The 17,549-nt window shown below is 55.1% G+C and overlaps 2 protein-coding genes across 8 annotated transcripts in view; one reads left to right on the top strand and one right to left on the bottom strand.

Moving 5' to 3' along the window:
* The window catches only part of Nrxn2 (neurexin 2), a 113,742-nt gene extending 112,591 nt beyond the window's left edge, over positions 1–1,151 (top strand). For 4 of the 7 annotated variants that reach the window (XM_051145977.1, XM_051145978.1, XM_051145981.1 and 1 more), the window contains one exon: positions 682–1,151. In XM_051145977.1, the coding sequence (XP_051001934.1) occupies positions 682–986 (305 nt within the window). In that variant the 3' untranslated portion in view covers positions 987–1,151. Of the gene's footprint in view, positions 1–99 lie in introns of all 7 variants that reach the window. The other 3 variants (XM_051145984.1, XM_051145979.1, XM_051145980.1) reach the window with 1 other exon arrangement.
* Positions 1,152–5,360: 4,209 nt separating this feature from the next.
* On the bottom strand, positions 5,361–12,863 carry Slc22a12 (solute carrier family 22 member 12). The gene is made up of 10 exons (XM_051145985.1): positions 12,100–12,863; positions 10,632–10,735; positions 10,123–10,277; positions 9,877–10,045; positions 8,192–8,315; positions 7,897–8,012; positions 7,062–7,276; positions 6,507–6,615; positions 6,076–6,279; positions 5,361–5,424 (listed from the first exon to the last, which is right to left on the bottom strand). The coding sequence occupies exons 1-10, from the start codon at positions 12,499–12,501 to the stop codon at positions 5,361–5,363; spliced, it is 1,662 nt and encodes a 553-aa protein (XP_051001942.1). The 5' UTR covers positions 12,502–12,863.
* Positions 12,864–17,549: the final 4,686 nt, after the last annotated feature.

A 17,549-nucleotide genomic window follows, 5' to 3' on the forward strand; every position in this document is an offset into this window, starting at 1 on the left:
CGATTTGGGTGTGAGGCTGTTGTTTCTCTCTCTGTGCCGGCCGCCCGCGCCCTGGCCCTCGCTGACGCCCTCTCTTCTTTCTTCTCGTTCTTCTTCTAGGAGGAGAGTTAATATTGCCCATTATCACGGAGGACTCCTTAGACCCCCCTCCCGTGGCCACTCGGTCCCCCTTCGTGCCCCCGCCCCCCACCTTCTACCCCTTTCTTACGGGCGTGGGTGCCACCCAAGACACCCTGCCTCCGCCCGCCGCGCGCCGCCCGTCCTCGGGGGGCCCGTGCCAGGCCGAGCGCGACGACAGCGACTGCGAGGAGCCCGTGGAGGCCTCGGGCTTCGCCTCTGGGGAGGTCTTTGACTCCAGCCTCCCCCCCACGGACGACGAGGACTTTTACACCACCTTTCCCTTGGTCACGGACCGCACCACCCTCCTATCGCCCCGCAAGCCCGCGCCCCGACCCAACCTCAGGACAGATGGGGCCACGGGCGCCCCCGGGGTGCTACTTGCGCCCTCCGCCCCAGCCCCCAACCTGCCCGCGGGCAAAATGAACCACCGAGACCCACTGCAGCCGCTGCTGGAGAACCCGCCGCTGGGGCCCGGGGTCCCCACGGCCTTCGAGCCGCGGCGGCCGCCTCCCCTGCGCCCCGGCGTGACCTCAGTCCCCGGTTTCCCCCGTCTGCCCACAGCCAACCCCACGGGCCCGGGGGAGCGCGGCCCTCCGGGCGCGGTGGAGGTGATCCGAGAATCAAGCAGCACCACAGGCATGGTGGTGGGCATCGTGGCGGCGGCGGCGCTCTGCATCCTCATCCTCCTCTACGCCATGTACAAGTACCGCAACCGCGACGAGGGCTCCTACCAGGTGGACCAGAGCCGGAATTACATCAGTAACTCGGCTCAGAGCAATGGGGCGGTGGTGAAGGAGAAGGCCCCTGCTGCCCCCAAGACGCCCAGCAAGGCCAAGAAGAACAAAGACAAGGAGTATTACGTCTGAGCACCCAGTCCAGGCACCGCGCCCCACTGCCAGCTGCTCCTCCCGGGAGGGCCCGGGAGGAGGGTGCGGCCCTCTCCCTGCAGGGGGACCTGGGGACCCTCTCCCCGGCTGCCTCAGGCTTCTCCCACGAAGAGGAAACGCAAAAAAAAAAAAAAAAAAAAAAGAGAGAGAGAGAGAGAGAGAGAGAGAGAGAGAGAGAGAGAGAGAGAGAGAGGAATACAACTACGTGCTCATCCCTTTCCCTCCCGCTGCTGCCCTCGGCGCCGCACTGTCAGCTCTGGGGCTGGCTGTTCTCCGCTCTGCGCCCGTCAGGCAGGGCACGTGCTCACAGCCCTGGGTTGATTTATTTTTTTAAGTGGGGGTAGTTTTAATTTGGTGGGGCTGGGCGGGAAGGAAGACTGGGGTTTTGTAAAGTGTCCACTGCGCCGTTCGTTTATTTCTCTCGATTTTCTTCTTCCTTCCGGTTCCTCCTGCCTTCCTTCTCCTTCACAGCCCTCCTGTCCTGGTCCAGGCTTGCTGTGTCTCTTGTCCCTACCCACCTCCGCTCTCCCCTTCTTTTCTTTTCTTTCTTTCTTTCTTTCTTTCTTTCTTTTTCTTTCTTTCTTTCTTAAGTTCTGTTTTCTCTGCTTCCCTCCCTTTGGGTTTCCACAGTCGCCGGGAGAAGAAGGGTGGGACGGTAGGCCCAGAGTGGCCCAGCTTGGGTGGCTGGGGCTGGGCAGTGGGGCTCATTCCCCTAGTGCCCCAAGCCCCCTCATGAGGAGGAACTTCTGCCTGGGGCTGCCCAGGGATTGGGCTTGGACCTGGCCAAGGCCTGTTGTGTGTGTCCTGCCGGGCAACGTGCATTGCTGGGAAGCTGCTGGAGGAGCGGGGTGGGGGGTGGGGGGGAGGGGAAAGGCAAATGCAGATATATATTAAAAACCAATAACCGAGGAACCAGAGCTGCGGTCTGTGGCACCAGCTAGCTGCAGGTGCAGGGAACGGAGGGAGTGAGGCTGTGTCTGCGGATGGCTGGGGTCACTTCTCTGCCCATGGGCTCCCTGCTCCCCCCAGTTTTTTTTTCTCTTTGTTAACAAATGTGTCTGAGTCTTGGAAAACACCCCAAACCCGGAAATGTGTGGGAAAAAGAAAACAAAAACTTTCCAAATTCCAACAGTCCTGTGTAGTTTGTTCCAGGTGGGTGCTGTTAGGTCGACAGCCCTGGGCTGCGGTCAGGGTCTCAGTGGGTGCACCTGACAGTTGTTAAGTTTCCTCCAACTTTATGAATTTAGTGTGTGAAGATGTGTGTGCCATTAGGGGGCATCTTATAGGAAGGAGTCAGTTCTCTGCTTCCGCTGCGTGGGTCCTGAGGACAGAATTCAAGTTTCAGGCTTGAATGATGAGTGGCCTTGTCCACTGTGCCGTCACTGAGCCATTTTGCCCACCCAGTACCCCAGACTTCTGAGTTGAATACAACATTGGGCTCTTGGACAACCATTGACAACTATGGGCAACTCATAGAACAACGGTTCTGTGTCTCACATGCAAGTGTCTGCTGGGTGGGGCTGAGGGTGGGAGACACCCGTGGCTTGTGTGGGTGGGAAGAGGTTGGCATCTGGCTGGGATTTCATGACCGTAACTCCTCAGATGACATCATGTTGTCCTCTTTTCTGAGGCTGTGCACTAGCCACTCGTGCATACAAGATAGCTGGCATCTTGTTCAGTATTTGGAGGAGGTAGTCTCTCCTGGTGGCCAGGGTGCCCGTGGCTGCTAGTTCAGAGCCACAGGTATAGCAGCGGCCAGCACCCTCTGAGGATTTGTTTCTCTGTCCTGTGACTTGGCTTTGCTTCCCAGCTCTGGTAGTGTGCCACCTTCCTCCAGTTCCTGACTCCAAGGTGTGGCATCTCCTTGGCCTCCTTCCTGCCCTGCTTGCCCACCCTGCAGCTTCACGTGGATTCAGCTGTAGGAGTCTGGGGAGACTTTGACATCGGGCAGTGCTGTCAGGGTGTCCTGTCCCTAGCTGGTCATGTCCTCACACCCTGGGGCCTTATGTTACTGTTCTCTGTTCAAAGCCCAGGCTTAGCTCCCTGTTCCCCACCTGCTTTGTTAGGTTCAGAAAACAGACAGCAGGAGGTCCTTGGGCACAAGAAGGGAAGGAATGCCTTTACTCTTACTTTACCCTGACTGAGCGGGATGTATTCTAGGAGTTGAAAGGACACCTTCATCGCCCTGGTTGCCATAGAGCCAGGCCTCCATCTCCCTTTCTGCATCAGAAGGCCAAGACCTGCCACTCAAGGGCTTTGTTTTCTAAAGAAAGAGTTCTGGATGTGGCCATTGACTCAGTTTACCTCTCCAAGAGGTTCCCTTGGCTCCTCTGCTGTGGGACATCTCAGCAGCTTTGAGGTTAGAAACCCCCACAGTAGGCATTTAAAAGAGCCATATCCCAGATGGGTATGGGCAGCAGCCTGGAGTTCATGTCTCTACCTTTGTCAGGTAACTCATTAGACAAGTGATGCTGTCACTTCCCAGAGTGACAAACCCTTTGTCTTGAAAATTCTTGGCCACCTGGATAGACCCGGGGTGGCCATTCTGAATACAGATAGATACAGGGGCAACACTGACCTGCTTGTGGAACTGGAATACTGTGGGAGAGAGGAGGATCTGTCTCTCCACTGAGCTCTGCCTCCCTTCTGGAAGTTTCTATGCACCCTGTAGCCCAAAGGTGCAGCTGGGCTTACAGCAACAGAACAAGTTTGTCCTGAGGCATCAGGCAGTATAAATACAATCTTAGCTCTACCCTTTTGTCTGTGGGAATATCACTAGGAAGTAAGTGTGTGTGTGTGTGTGTGTGTGTGTGTGTGTGTGTGTGTGTGTGTGTGTGTGTGTTGCAGCCTTCTGAGGTGCCTGGGAGCAGCCACACAGAGGAATGCAGAGACAGCCCAAGTGTGGCCCCAGGTGGTGCAGCTGGTGGGCCAGATACTGGGTTTCTGGGACTCTGCATGATCTTTTCTGAGAGCAGTTCTAGGGGACTCCAAAGAGTCTCGGCTGAATTTGAGAGGGACAGAGGTCCTGCTGCATACATTCCTATCTGCCCAGATGACACCATGGTCAGAGCAGGGCTCAGGAGACCCACGGACAGTCACTTGCGTTCTGACCCTGCCTCCTCCTAGCTGTGGTATGGGCTGTCTTTTTCTTCAAGCCTCTGTTGTCTCATGTGTGAGAAAGGCAGCTCCTTACAAGATGCAGAGCAGCATGGCACCACGAGAGGGGCTGGCAACAGCAGTCTCAAGCCCAGCCCAGAACACAGGAAAGCCAGCCCTGGGAAAGTCCATCTGGGGAGAGCCCCAGTCTTCCTTCTTTCCCGCGGGCTCTTGGAGAGTCTTGTGAGCTCTCAAGGGTCTGTTACTCATTTGCTTTTAGCTTTAGCCAACCCCTTGATCCGAGCCCTCCAGCAGGCTCTATGTGTGAGTGAGGTTGTGGGGCTGGGGACCAGTGATCCTCAGGGACTTACATGGTGGAGGTTGAGAAGTGCCAGATATGTGGCCCTAACCATGGGTCACAATGCCACCAGAGTCATGAGTTGTCCTTGAACCCTGGAAGAAGGTCCCCTGGGTAGGTCTGGGAGGCCTAGGAGAGTGTCAGGTGGGAAGGTGGGAAGGGGACCCCAGCAAAAGGTGTGGCTGGACATGTGGCCAGAGTGGGGAAAGGTTGGAGAGGGGCCAGACCAGCTGACCAAGGGCCTCAGTGACACGGAGAAGCTGAGACTCCGTTGTCTGTGCTGAGTCCTGTGGCAGGTTGGGGAGTGAGCATCGGGGTGCCCCCTAGCCTTGACCTCTCTGGTGTGCAGCTGAGGAGTCCTGGGTACTCATGGGGGAGTCAGGCAGTGTTTGTAGCAGCCTTCTATCATTCAAACTGTCCTTCGCCCCTGTGTTAGAGGGAGCCCCAGAAAGACAGCTCTCTGTAGGGAGCCCTGGGAATGGATCTCTTCGCTTTCCAAGGCTGTTTGTCCACAGGGACAGAAGAAGCCATCTCCAGCTCTTCCCTCGCACCCTCTGTCTTCCTCCTGCTCCTTCTCTTCCTCCTTCCTTCCTTCTCTTCCTCCTTTTCTTTCTCTCTTCTTCCTCCTTCTTTTCATTCCTCCTTACTTTTTAAAAAATAAATTATGTATTTGTGTGTCTCACTGGGGGAAGGAGCACGTGCCCATGTGGAGGCCAGAGGCCAGCTTGGTGGAGTTGCTTCTCTCCTACTGCCACGTGGGTTCCAGGACTGGTTCAGACACTCAGTCTGGGAGGCAGGCGCCTTCACCCCCTCTACCAGTGCCAGCGCTTCCCTCCTCTCTTCCTCCTCTTGTAGTTGTAGTCTTCCTCCTCCCGTCCCATCGCAGCCTCTCCAGGAGGCTATAGCCGTGTAGACCTCAGGACAGAGCTGCCTGCTGTGTCCTGTGCTGCCTTCTTCACTGACCTGTTCAGGAAAGGCAGAGAAAGTGTGACTCTAAGGAGCAGAGTGACCCCTGACTCTTGGCCGATGTCCCTGTCGAGCACTGCTTGGGGCTCAGGTCTGAGCTTACTGAGCACAACAAACTGGGGTGGATGGTGGCAGCTTTGTCAACCACCCAATGGCTTTAGTGGCAGAGTCTGCCACCTGCAAAGATCTGAGCTTACTGAGCACAACAAAGTGGGGTGGATGGTGGCAGCTTTGTCAACCACCCAATGGCTTTAGTGGCAGAGTCTGCCAACCTTCAAAGACTCAGAAACACCAGTCACATGCCAGGACCTACCCCTGACAAAGGCCAGCTCTCTCATAGGCGCTCCCCCACCTTTCTCTTTCTGCCTCTTTCAAGGTGGACCTGGTGGTAGCTGGGCCACTTGTTCCTCCACATGGTAGGGTGAAGGGCAACGGGATAGGGTCCGCCTGTGAGCCAGATGGTCACTCTCCCTATGTGCGGTGTAACTCTGGGCCATCTTAGCTCTCCCTTGACTTCTGCTTTCCCCTCTGCTTAGTGAGAGGGCTGAGTTCCCAGGCCACTGTGATCTGGGCTTCTATGAAGGGAGGGAGGAAAGAAAAGAAGGACTGAGGGAAACGAAGAAGTGGTTCTCAGCCTGGCCCACTCACTGTTTTTGGATGTCTTGGATGGTATCAGGCAGGGGCAAGTTCTTGGTCTCAGGCAGGAACAGCGCGGCCACGCCACTTAGCACTGGTACCGCTCCATACACCAGCAGGGGCAACCAGGAACCGTAGATGCCCAGCAGCCGCACCAGAGGCCCCAGGATGGCTCCTGCTCGGGCTGCTACCTGGCCCAGGCCCACTGCTGTCATCCTGTGGAGGCACATTTGCCTGTGTGTCACACTTTGCCTACCTGTAACCTTGACCTTCTGGCCTGGCCTGACTCCACTAGGTCGAGAGAGGCCCACTGAACCAGCCAGGGTGGATAGAGACTTAACAGGGGAGTCCTGAGACCACATGGAAGGAAATCCCATGGAGACCTGAAGACAGCTCTTCCCTCTAGGCTATGCACTCTCTCCTTGAGCCCGTGATAGCCTCACCTGAGCACAGTGGGGAAGAGTTCGCTGCTGAAGATGGTGACACAGGTGAAGGCAGCCCCCAGTGATCCCAACCCCAGCACGGCCAGGGACGAGCGAAGGACCACCATCTCTGTGGACAGTGATGGTGTCAGCAGAGTGGGGTCCTATATTCCCTGGGCTGTTCCTTGTCCTATAACTGGTTTTTTAAATGTCTCCGAGTCATCTTTACAATGCCCACACTATGTCCTATGTAATTATCTTGTGGCCCCAGTCTGCCCTCCCTCCCAGCCTCTCAGAGCCAGACCCCAAGGGTCGCCCTGTCCCCTTTCTCTCCTGCCCTAATAATCTATTAGTGAGTTCTGTGTTAACACTTTAGTCTTCTTGATCGCCCTAAACTTCTGTCATCCCCCTCGCTGCTCCTTCCACTGCCCTCTCTCTCTCATATTCCTCCCCGCCCACCCCCTACCCCCATTCTGGCTCCACGACCTACCCCCAGGGAGGGTAGGAGAGCCTCAGCTAGCATGCCACATTTTCTCCTCCCTCTGTTTACCCACAGCCAGGCTGCATGCAACTCACCGTGGGGCACCAGTGTGTTGGCCAGGATGCAGAGTCCGGGCAGTACCAGGGAGCTGGCCTGGCAGAGGCGCCGGCCCAAGCGACTGAGCAGCAGCAGGCTGCCTGTCTTCACCGGGAGGTCCACAATCCCAATGAGTGCTTGGAGCAGGAAGATATTGCTCCCCAGGGCTTGCAGGTCGAGAGCCAGGCCGTAGAAGGTGAAGCCGAAGGCAAACCTAGGAGTGCCGGTGGATGAATTAACCTGGGGTGGCTGCTCTGCTGCCTGCCCTGTGGGCCTTGCCCAAGCTCACCTTAGATGCTGGGCGTGAGAGGCTGGTGGCCCCTGAGGGGCAGCCAAGGGGAGACTAGGTATTTCTCACCCCTCCCCCAACTCCCATCCCCAGATTCTCCATTTGGGATGCTATCCCATTGGCTCTGCCTTCCACTGAATCCTCCCTACAGGGTCTTCAGCGGTTTAATCTTTGCTGGGTGGCCTAGGCTTCAAATGTGGGCAATAGCCTACTTGGGCCTGGTGCCTCTAAACAAGGCGGCCCAGCCTGTCTGCCTGCTGGGTTGCTTTGTGCTCTGGCTAGCCTCCCCGGCTTTCCCAGCACCGCCTTCGTTCTGACCCTCCTCCTTCCATCTCTCCTAGGCACCTGGGCCTTGTAATCCTTGCTCACTAGCCCACCTGGCCTGCCTCATCTTCTCTGGGAGCCTGACTAAAGATAGGAAGGTCCTGGAGCTAAAGGTCACCCTAGGGATATCTGTAGCCAGAGGTCCCATCCTTGGCTGTCTGGCAGCTGGCCTGGCATCAGGCTTCCCTACGGCTGGTAGCCTCAGCTACAAGGGCATCTACCAGCACAGCATGGAGATGAAGGTTCGGAAGCGCAGCCCAGGTATACGGAGCAGAGTGCCTAGCCCTGTGCGCGTTTGGTCCCCACTTGGTTCCTCCTGTATGGCTGACCGCAAGACCTGTGGGAGTAGGGGCTGTTAGTACCAGGTACCCACCCACAGGGCCTCCCTCCTGCCCCTCAGGGGGGTCGCTCCTTCAAGACCCAGGTCCCTCACTGGACCTCTAAGGGAGTTCCTCTACAAGGCCAGAGAGAGGATCTAAAGGGACAGGCTTGAGGGAAGACCCAGCCCTGGCTTACCTCCATGGTCAGTGAGTCTCCCTCTGCCTTCTTCCTATTGATAGCAGCCACCCTCTGTAGCTCCCGCAGGCCCTGGTCCATCTTGCCCACTGTGAGGAGCCAGCGTGCCGATTCTGGCAGCCACCTGAAGTGGAGGGGTGTGGGAGGGGGGTCTCCGATTATGGTTCGCCCCCCCCCCCCCGCCTGTCCTGTATCTCCCTCCTTGTCCTTCTGTCTCCTCTGCCTAAGGAGATGGCTTCAGTGGAGTTGGGAGCTCCAGTCTCGGCGCAGCTGTAGTAAGTGGAGGCCATATAGACACTGTGACAGCAGAGGCATGTGTAGCCAGGCCACCTAGATCACCACCTGTACCAGCAGGTGCCACTCCCCCTCCTCCAGCTCCTTCTTCTCTGAGTTTGGGGTGGGCATGTTCTCTGAAAGTCCCTGGGCAGGCTGCTGGATAGGGAGGGACTCCTTTCTGTCCATGACCTGTCCTCAGCCTCACCGATAAACCAGGGCTGGGTGTTGTAAGGACCACAACGGCTACCGGGGTGTCTTGCTGTCATGATGTCTTTTTCCAAGCACATAAGTCTCTCCTGCTCTGTCCATGCCCCGCCCCCCCAAGTTGTATTGTTTTCCTGCTCCAAACAGCTTCACCACTCCCTGCCCAGGCTCAGGCTGGGCCAGTGTCTGTAATATCACCAAGCTCCTTCTGTCTGTACCCCAGCCAGCCACTGATCTCTGGACTCTTCGACCCCATTGTGCCTGACTATTCCGCGCCCCCCCCCCCCCCCCCGTCTCTCAGCCAGTTCTGTGTCAGGGTATAGCTGCTCTATACCAACCTGTTTCTCCCTGTCCCAGGATCAAACACAGCTCTCTCTCTCTCTCTCTCTCTCTCTCTCTCTCTCTCTCTCTCTCTCTCTCTCTCTCTCTCTCTCTCTCTCTCACACACACACACACTTGCTGCACTGAACTGCCCAGCCCTCTGCAGTGACCACCACAGCATCGCTCCTCCCTCCAGGCCCATGACTGCAAAAGTTGCTCCCCACGCAGAAGGACACGCTGTCCCCTTTGAGCAGCAGCTGGGAAAAGCCATCTGTTTCATATCCACTGGGACCCTGAGCACCCCTGGTTTTGAAGGACAACGGAGGGGAAGGGAGTAAGAATATGGTGATTCTCAGTGACCCATTGGACTCGGGAGGCAGTGAGCGGGGGCGGGGGGGAGAGGCATCCTAGGTCCACATGGGAAGTAGATATGTATGTGTGTTGGGGGAGGGGAGTCAGGGGTAAGGAAAAGTCATGCAGGTAGTTGGAGACCTGAGGCTGGAGGTGGGAGTCAAGGTGGGGGTGGGGTGAGGCAAAGTGAAGCAGAGTTGGGGTCTGTAGTATGTGAGAAGAGCTGGAGCTACTAATAGGCAAGACCCTCCCTGAGGGAGGGAGGGTGGACTGAGATACCCAGTTTGCTGCTGGGCCACAGAACGACGGCACCTGGCTTGCTGCAGGTGAGTTGGAGCTGGGGGCACCCTGGCTTTGGGCAGCAGTGGCGAACATCTCGAGGGCTCTGGCTCTGGTGGCTCCCTTCCAGCCCAGGTGGTCTTGACCCCAGAATTCCTAAAAAACCCTCCATCTGCAGGAAAAAGGAGAGTCTCCCACATTGACCCCCGAGAGTGAGCAGAGCCTCTTTCCAGGAGGGAGGCTGCAGCACCCACCATGAGTACACAAAGTAGAGGAAGAAGGGGGCGGAGACAGCCAACTGTAGCATCCTCCACCTGCGCACACCGTAGGCCACGGAGCCTGTCAGGACCTGCCCAAAGCTGAAGCCCAAGGCGTTCAAGGTCATCATCAGGGGCCTGGCCTGGGATGATGTCCACTCCATCACTGCCAGGAGCAAGGAAGGGGTCAATCCTGGGACCTGCATATAGCCTCCCCAACCCAGCACCCACCAGGGGACATACAGAGACTGGCTGTGTTCATCATGATACCCGCCACTGCAGAGGCCACCAGGAAACGGAACAGGCAGTAGAGGGGGAAGGTGGGAATGAAGGCCGCTGTTGTGCCAGACACAGCTACCAGAAAATAACTCCAGGTCAGTACCTTCCTGCGCCCAAACCTATGGTACATGGGAAGGCATGCCATTGGTCAGCAACAAAGATCTGGGTCACCAAGGGCCATCCTGTTCCTGCCTCCTGACATGAGGAAGGCACAAAGCCACATGTGGGCTCTGGTTCCCATTCTCCACCCACAGGAGGCTTGTGGCCACAAGGAGCATCAACAAATATATTTCCCCTTAGCAGTGGCATCCAGCAGCGGCTGAAGACCAGTGTGTGGCAAAAGGGATTTTTAGGAATGACTATTTGAGAGAGACAGTGGTCCCACATCCCTGGAGAAAGTTGTTTAACCTGTGCCTTGGAGAGGATGTGGGGCTCATTCAAGTGAGCCTGCCTAGACCAGTGGGTATACTCACCTATCTGAGGCGTGGCCACACACTGCGGCTCCTACCAGGATTCCAGCTAGGTAGATGGACTGGGCCATGGGTCTCAGGGCCTGGGAATCACATACCAGGTCCCACTGGAGGGGAAGAAGGCCAGAGGTAAGCTCAGGAGGGCAGTCTAGACAGAGGGGGCAAAGGAGCTGGAAGGGAGCTGGGTGTGGCCTGGGCTGTGTGGGTCAGGGAGGGCACCCGCAGGCTTAGTAGCTTGGTTACTTGAGGAGTACCCTGTCGCCCTGTACTAAGCCAAAGGTCAAGACCCCTCTAGCTTTATCTATTCTATTAGCCGAGAACCTTCCACTGTCCCCGGAGGGTCCCTTGCTTCTTCTTGTTCCTCACTCAGGGACCTTCCTGTCTCCTCGGGCAGCTGCCTCATCTCCGCTGGCCTGGGTTGTCTGATTTCCTACCCTTGGTCCCTCTTTCTTTTGGGTTCTCATCTCAAGACAGAGTTTCTCTGTGTGGCCCTGGCTGTCTTGGGAATCACTCTATAGACCAGGCTGGCCTTAAACTCAAGAGATCTGCCTGCCTCTGCCTTCTGAGTGCTGTGATTAAAGTCATGGATCACCACCACCTGGCTCCTTCTCTTCTTTTGTGTGTGTGAATGTATGTATGAGAACGTGTGTGTGTGTGTGTGTGTGTGTGTGTGTGTGTGTGAGAGTGTGTGTATGATAATGTGTGCCTGTGTATGGTGTAGTGTGTGTGTGTGTGTGTGTGTGAGTGTGTGTATGAGAACGAGTGCGTGTGTATGGTGTAGTGTGTGTGTGTGTGTGAGTGTGTGTATGATAATGTGTGCCTGTGTCTGGTGTAGTGCTTGTGAAGGTCAGAGTTCAATCTCTGGAGCTGTCTACCTCATGGAACCTGGGCTCACTGGGTAGGCTGGCTGGCTAGTGAGCCCCAGGGAGCCCCCTATTTCTGCCTTTGCAGAGCTGAGATTACAATCACACAACCCCTGGGCCCAGAGCTTCCACGGGTGCTGAAGAGCTGAGCTCAGTTTTCATGCTTCTACGGCAAGCATTCAGCCAATGTATCTCCCCAGCCTGCCAACACCTCTCACAAGAGGCCAGTGCCTGGCCAGGTCCTCTGTGCTCAGCCTAGAGACAGTCAGCAGGTTCCTATGACTGGAGTCATAGCCGAGGCTCAGCTGTGGGTGAAGCCATTGGGTGATGCAGAAACAGGGGTGCCACCCCATGCCACGCTGTGTAGACATAACTCACTGTGAGGCCCAGGCTGGCCTGAAACTCATGATAATCCTCCTGCCTCTTTAGGCCTGACATCACAGACAGGAGCCACTAAACGTGACTTTGCTGATGGGCTTCCGCAGCCCACTCCTCTGCAAATTTACATGCTTGTCCCTGGGCGAGGAGGCCTGGGGAGGTGTATCTTTTTTTTTGAGACTGGAACATTTAAGTCCAGCTGACGACCGTGACCTCCCAAGTGCTGTTACCGTGGTCACGATGGTGGACATGAAGGTACTGTTGTCGTAGACCCAGCCATCCTCACACGGCTCAGTGTCAGCATCACTCCAGTTGGTGGCTGTGGTGTTGGGCTCTGCAAGCTGCCATTGAGGTTGGCGGAAGCGGCGGCATTGGAGCGGCTGCTGATCCGGACCAGGAGGGACGGAGATGGCTAGAAGGACATCTGGCCCAAAGTCCCCGGGGACACTCGCCTGGGCAGTGCTGTTGTCCAGTAGAGACACCCAACAGCGGTGGCGGGGTACTGCAGCTGAGAAGTTCTCCAGCATGTTCTGGGTGGTGACCCACAAAATGGGGGTCACCAAAGCCACTGTCTGGAGGAGCTGAAACCTGCCCAGGCCCCCTACTCGGTCCAGAAGTTCCGGAAATGCCATGGATTCCTCCTGGGTAACGCTATCATTCAACCTCGTCTTCACAGGACCTCAGTTCAGTCTCACCAGCCTCTTCCCACGGCTCTGCCCACGCTGGCCTCCTCACACGCATGTCAGGGCAGCCGTGTCACTGAGTCACAGCCAACCAGGGCTCTCGGGTGTCTGCCTGCTGGCTGTCGCACTGAGCCCTGGGATCCGCTGCTGTAATCTGGAGGCCACGAGGACCTCTCGGAGACATAGCAGAGCTTGTCTCTCAGGAAAAACCAAATTTGGGAAGCAAGGTGGGCAGAAAGAAGTCACTCTGGCTAGAATTAAAGTGTGACTAGAAGCCATTTAATAAGGAAAAGTTTTAGTAACCATTTCTTCAAAGTTTAACCAGGTCAACGACAGCATTGCAAATAAAAGCAACAGTTTCTCCTCCACCTGTCTTCATGGCCTGGTCCCTGTCAGGTGTAGCAAGACCTAGGCTGCCAGCCCTGCCACTGAAGGTGTTGGGACTATCATCCCTCCGCGCTCCTCCCTGCCTTCCAGAGGGCATCACGACCGGGCACTGAGCTAGCCCAGGAGAAGCCATGAAGACAGGTGGAGAAGAAATTGTTACTTTCGTTTGCAATGCTGTCCTTGGCCTGGTTAAACTTTGAAGAAATGGTTACTAAGCCCTCTCCTATTAAATGGCTCCTAGTCACACTTTAATTCATGTCAGAGTGACTTCTCTCTCTCTCCACCCACCTTGCTCCCCAAATTTGTTTTTTCCTGAGAAGCAGGGTCTGGTATATTTCTGTGAAGTTCCCATGGCCTCCAGATTACAGCAGAGGGTTCTGGGTCTCAGGGTGACAGCCAGCAGGCAGAGTGTCTGAGAACCGTGGGCCCTGGAGCCTCCCAGTCTCAAAGCTGTCATGATCCTAGCTTGAGTGGCATCCTGTGCTTGGGGATGTGTGTGTTCCCATGCCACCCAGTCTCTGGGCCTCACTAGCCACCCAAAGCGTCCACTGCTCCTGCTGGCCTTCATTGATTCCTGTACTGAGCCTCAATACGTGTTTTTGACATCACCACATGCTCCCGCATGCCTATGACAAATGTCCTAAACTATTGATACCTCTGTCTCTTCCCCAGGTCTCTTTGTCTTACAACCTGTTTTTTGTTGTTGTTGGTTTTTTTTTTTTTTTTTTGTCTATGATTATGTCTAGCATGGGGTCAGTTCACACACCTGCAATTCAGCTCCCCTGTCACGTGTCTCTAAACCGGACTAGTTCCTTTGCCTCTGCTCTGCTTTGTGCTTTGTCCCCTCTCTGGCCTATCTCCCTCTGATCTGTCCCCTCCACCTGTTACCACATTGTGAAACCTCACATTAAAGTCCTTCCCTAAATGCCGAGGCCCTGGTCCTCTGGAAGAGCAGCAAATGCTTAAGCCTCGGGCATCTCTCCAGGCCGCCTCAACTTCTATTTGAAAGATTCTCTGGCTTCTGGGAAGATAAGAGCCTGACAAAGGGGAATGTGTGGAGAAAATGTCCCCCAGGATGCCATGGGGGCCACCATGTGAACAGAAAAAGTGTTGAGGGCTGGCTGGTACAGAAAGGCAGGAGAGAAGTCTGTGGGCACCGGGCACACTGATTGGTTTTGGCTTAAGGTAGTTCTGGGAGTGGAAGAGGAAAAGCTGTGGTCACGTGGTAGGTGATGGGATGGAAAGTGTACACAACCATTCCTGACACAAACTTAAAAAAAATTTTTTTTAATTATGTGATATACGTGGGGGAGGGGCTTGTGCATGTGAGCACAGGTGCCCACGGAGGCCAGAAGAGGACATCAGATCCCTTGGAGCTGGAGTTACAGGTGGCGGTGAGCTGCTAGGCACTGAACTCTGGTCCTCTGGAAGGGAAGCAACAGTACGTGCTTAACTGCTGACCCATCATCTTTCCAGTTCAGAAGCTTCTTTGTTAACTGTGGAAAGTCCCAGGTGGTTGCTACTGATTGGTGGATGGCTGTCCTCCAGGGAGAGTCTGGGAATGCAAGCCCCTTCCTGATTGGGACCCTGCGATTGTCACTTGAAGCCACTGGGCTCATGTGTCAGCCACGGAAGGCAAGAGAGAATGGGAAATCTACCCGACTTGGCCCTTGTCAGCCTGAGCTGACCGGTGACATGAAGTTATTCTGTGCTCAGTTCAGTGGTGAGCGCTAGTTAAGGCCACCCCACACAGTGATGGGTGGGTGGAGACACTGTTCTAGCTCTACACTGGGAGGCGAGGGGGCGGGGCCTGTGGACAGTGAGCTGCCATCACTATAGGGCGAAATTGTCATTTGTGTTTTGTTTTGAGAAGACAGTATGGCTAGCTTGTGTGCCAATGGGAGTCCCTAGTTAGAAATTGGGACCTTGATGACTGCTAAAAGGGGGGACGTTGGTTAGAGCCAGGTCTTTGAGCCCCAGAATCTCCCTGGAGCCCAGTGGAGGGCATGGCCCAATTCCAGAGGTGAGGTGCTCCTGAGGCCCTGAAGGATTGTCCTCTGTCATGTAGTTTTGGGAAGACAAAGAAGGCTGGTGACATAAGAGATGACAGGCAGAGGGAATGGGGACATTGCAAGTTTGAGTACAGGAGATATGGGTGTCTTGGGGGTTGCATCTGTGTCCCCTCAAGGTCTGTGTTAAGATTTTGTAAGTAAGACCTGTTGGCCTCTTCAGCCTGGCTACCTTTTGGATTGGCACTGATCCTGGGGGTCCTGGCCTTGTGGCCAAAGGAAGCCTGGAAGTGTGCATACGCCACAGCAGCTGGAAAGGTGCATATGCCACAGCAGCTGGAAGGGTGTTTCTTTTGTCCCTGGTCCTTGGAGTCGAAAGGAGTCTGTGGAAGAGGGCAGAGCGGTCTGGGATGCCAGGAGATAGAGCGGACTGGAAAGAGGGCTTTGGGGTTCAGGTCAGAAGGAGGTTCATGCAGCTGTTGTTGCTCTTGCTCTAATCAGGATGTGAGTGCAGGGTAGGGAAAGGCTTCCGAGAAGGGATGGGGAGGTTAGGCCGGAAGAGATGGGGGAGACTGAGTTGCTGATGGCCTTCGTGTCCCCGCTGCCTTGGGCTGTGTTAGGCTGTAATATGGATGTGTTTTCTAAACCCCAGCTCTGGCTATTTGTTTTGCTTGTTGTTGGTGGTGTTTTGTTGTTGTTGTTGTTGTCCTTTTGTTTTTGTTTTTGTTTTTTTTGGAGACAGAGTTTTTCTGTGTAGCCTTTGCTGCCCTGGACTCACTTTGTAGACCAGGCTGGCCTTGAACTCACAGAGATCCACCTGCCTCTGCCTTCTGAGTGCTGGGATTAAAGACTGGGCTACCACGCCCAGCTGCTCTGGCTATTCTATGTCATCATTCTTTTCTTGGTTCTGGGGTGCATGATGGACATCTTGACTTTCTGGCATGATCATGTAGCAGGGTTTTTTTGTTTGTTTTGTTTTTGGTCCATGCATCTTCTTGCCCCCCAATAACCTGCGGTGATGGCAGCTGCCTCTGGCCTCTAGCCAGGTAGGAGAAAGGGCAGGCCAGTGTGAGAGAGCTAACTGTGTGTGACTCAGCAAAGCTCTGGGCCAGGGAAGAGTAGCAGATCCAGGAGGCTGCTGGAGGAGGCAGCAGTCTGTGGAGGCTGCTTGTGGCTCTGCAACGCCTCGGAGAGGTCAGAGCTCTCGGGACTCCTTGTTTCCTCTCTCTGCTGTCTGGTGTTGACCCACTGGGCACTGACTCCTTCCTGCACATACCAGACTCCCCGAACCTCTCTTCCTTTCTGTTCCTCTTACCAGAATCAGCCATATCCTTACAAATCTGTGCCTTGCTGGCTCCTCTACATCTGTCTGTGGGGGAGAAGCACCTGTAGATGTCTGCCCCAGGTAGGTGCCCTGAGTCAGGTCGCAGGCGTCTAGTCTCCTGAGAGTCAGGACCTGGCCACCATTTTTCTAACAGCGCCTCAAGCAGAACTAAAGGCCAGCCTTCCTTTGAAAAGGCCAGGCATCCAGAGGATGGAAAGGCCTGGTCTCTAGTTTCCGCTCCTCCAGATGTCCAGTGTCTAGGTGAAGAGACATGAAGTCTCAGCCCGTGTGCTACCCAGACCATCCTTCCAGACCCTCTGAAACATGGCACTCGTCTGTGTTGCTTGCTCTAAATGGCTCTTCTGGGATGTTCTGAAAATCTGAGCCATTGCCCTTCCATAAAACAGCACTGGCTCCACTCCTGGTTGCACTGAATGTGTTCTGAACATGGCCTCAGGATCACCTTGAAATTACCTACAGTGTACCCAAGACATGCTACCTTGCGTGTTGAGGATGAAGACACGGTGGCGATGACCACAATGAAGACGGTGACGATGGTGGTGGCCGTTACGATGGTGATGTGACAGTGTAATGATGGTGGTCATGGTGATGCTCTCAGTGCTTACAGTAGTAGAGATACAGATGATGGTGACGGTGGGTGATAGTGAAGGAGGGTGGTGATAATAAGTGATGGGGAGGATTGCAATGGCGGTGCTGGTGATGGTGGAGATGGTGATGGTGAGATTGGTGATGGAGATAGTGATAGTGAGATTGGTGGTGGGGATGGTGATGGTGGAGATGGTGATGGTGAGATTGGTGATGGAGATAGTGATAGTGAGATTGGTGGTGGGGATGGTGATGGTGGAGATGGTAATGGTGAGATTGGTGATGGTGAGGATGGTGATGGTGGAGATGGTGATGGTGAGATTGGTGATGGTGAGATTGGTGATGGTGAGGATGGTGATGGTGGAGATGGTGATGGTGAGATTGGTGATGGTGGAGATGGTGATGGTGAGATTGGTGATGGTGAGGATGGTGATGGTGGAGATGGTGATGGTGAGATTGGTGATGGTGAGGATGGTGATGGTGGAGATGGTGATGGTGAGATTGGTGATGGTGGAGATGGTGATGATGTAATAATGGTGAGGATGATGGTGGTGGTGGTGAAGACAGTAGTGCTGGAAATGGTGACAATGGTGACCGCAGCTACTGGCTACTGGCTCTTTAGTATGTATTGGTCACTATTTTGAACCCCTTTTCTCGTGCTTGATCTATTT

This window comes from Acomys russatus, chromosome 5 (genome assembly GCF_903995435.1).
Source record: "Acomys russatus chromosome 5, mAcoRus1.1, whole genome shotgun sequence".
Taxonomy (NCBI): domain Eukaryota; kingdom Metazoa; phylum Chordata; class Mammalia; order Rodentia; family Muridae; genus Acomys; species Acomys russatus.

Bases quoted from the DNA above. Each gene is read 5' to 3' on its own strand.
- Slc22a12 (XM_051145985.1), bottom strand. From the start codon at position 12,501: ATGGCATTTCCGGAACTTCTGGACCGAGTAGGGGGCCTGGGCAGGTTT. The intron at 10,736-12,099 runs GTAACAGCACTT...CTTCCCCTCCAG, and splicing joins TGTCCACCATCGTGACCACG to TGGGACCTGGTATGTGATTC. The intron at 10,046-10,122 runs GTATGTCCCCTG...TGCTCCTGGCAG, and splicing joins GATGAACACAGCCAGTCTCT to TGATGGAGTGGACATCATCC.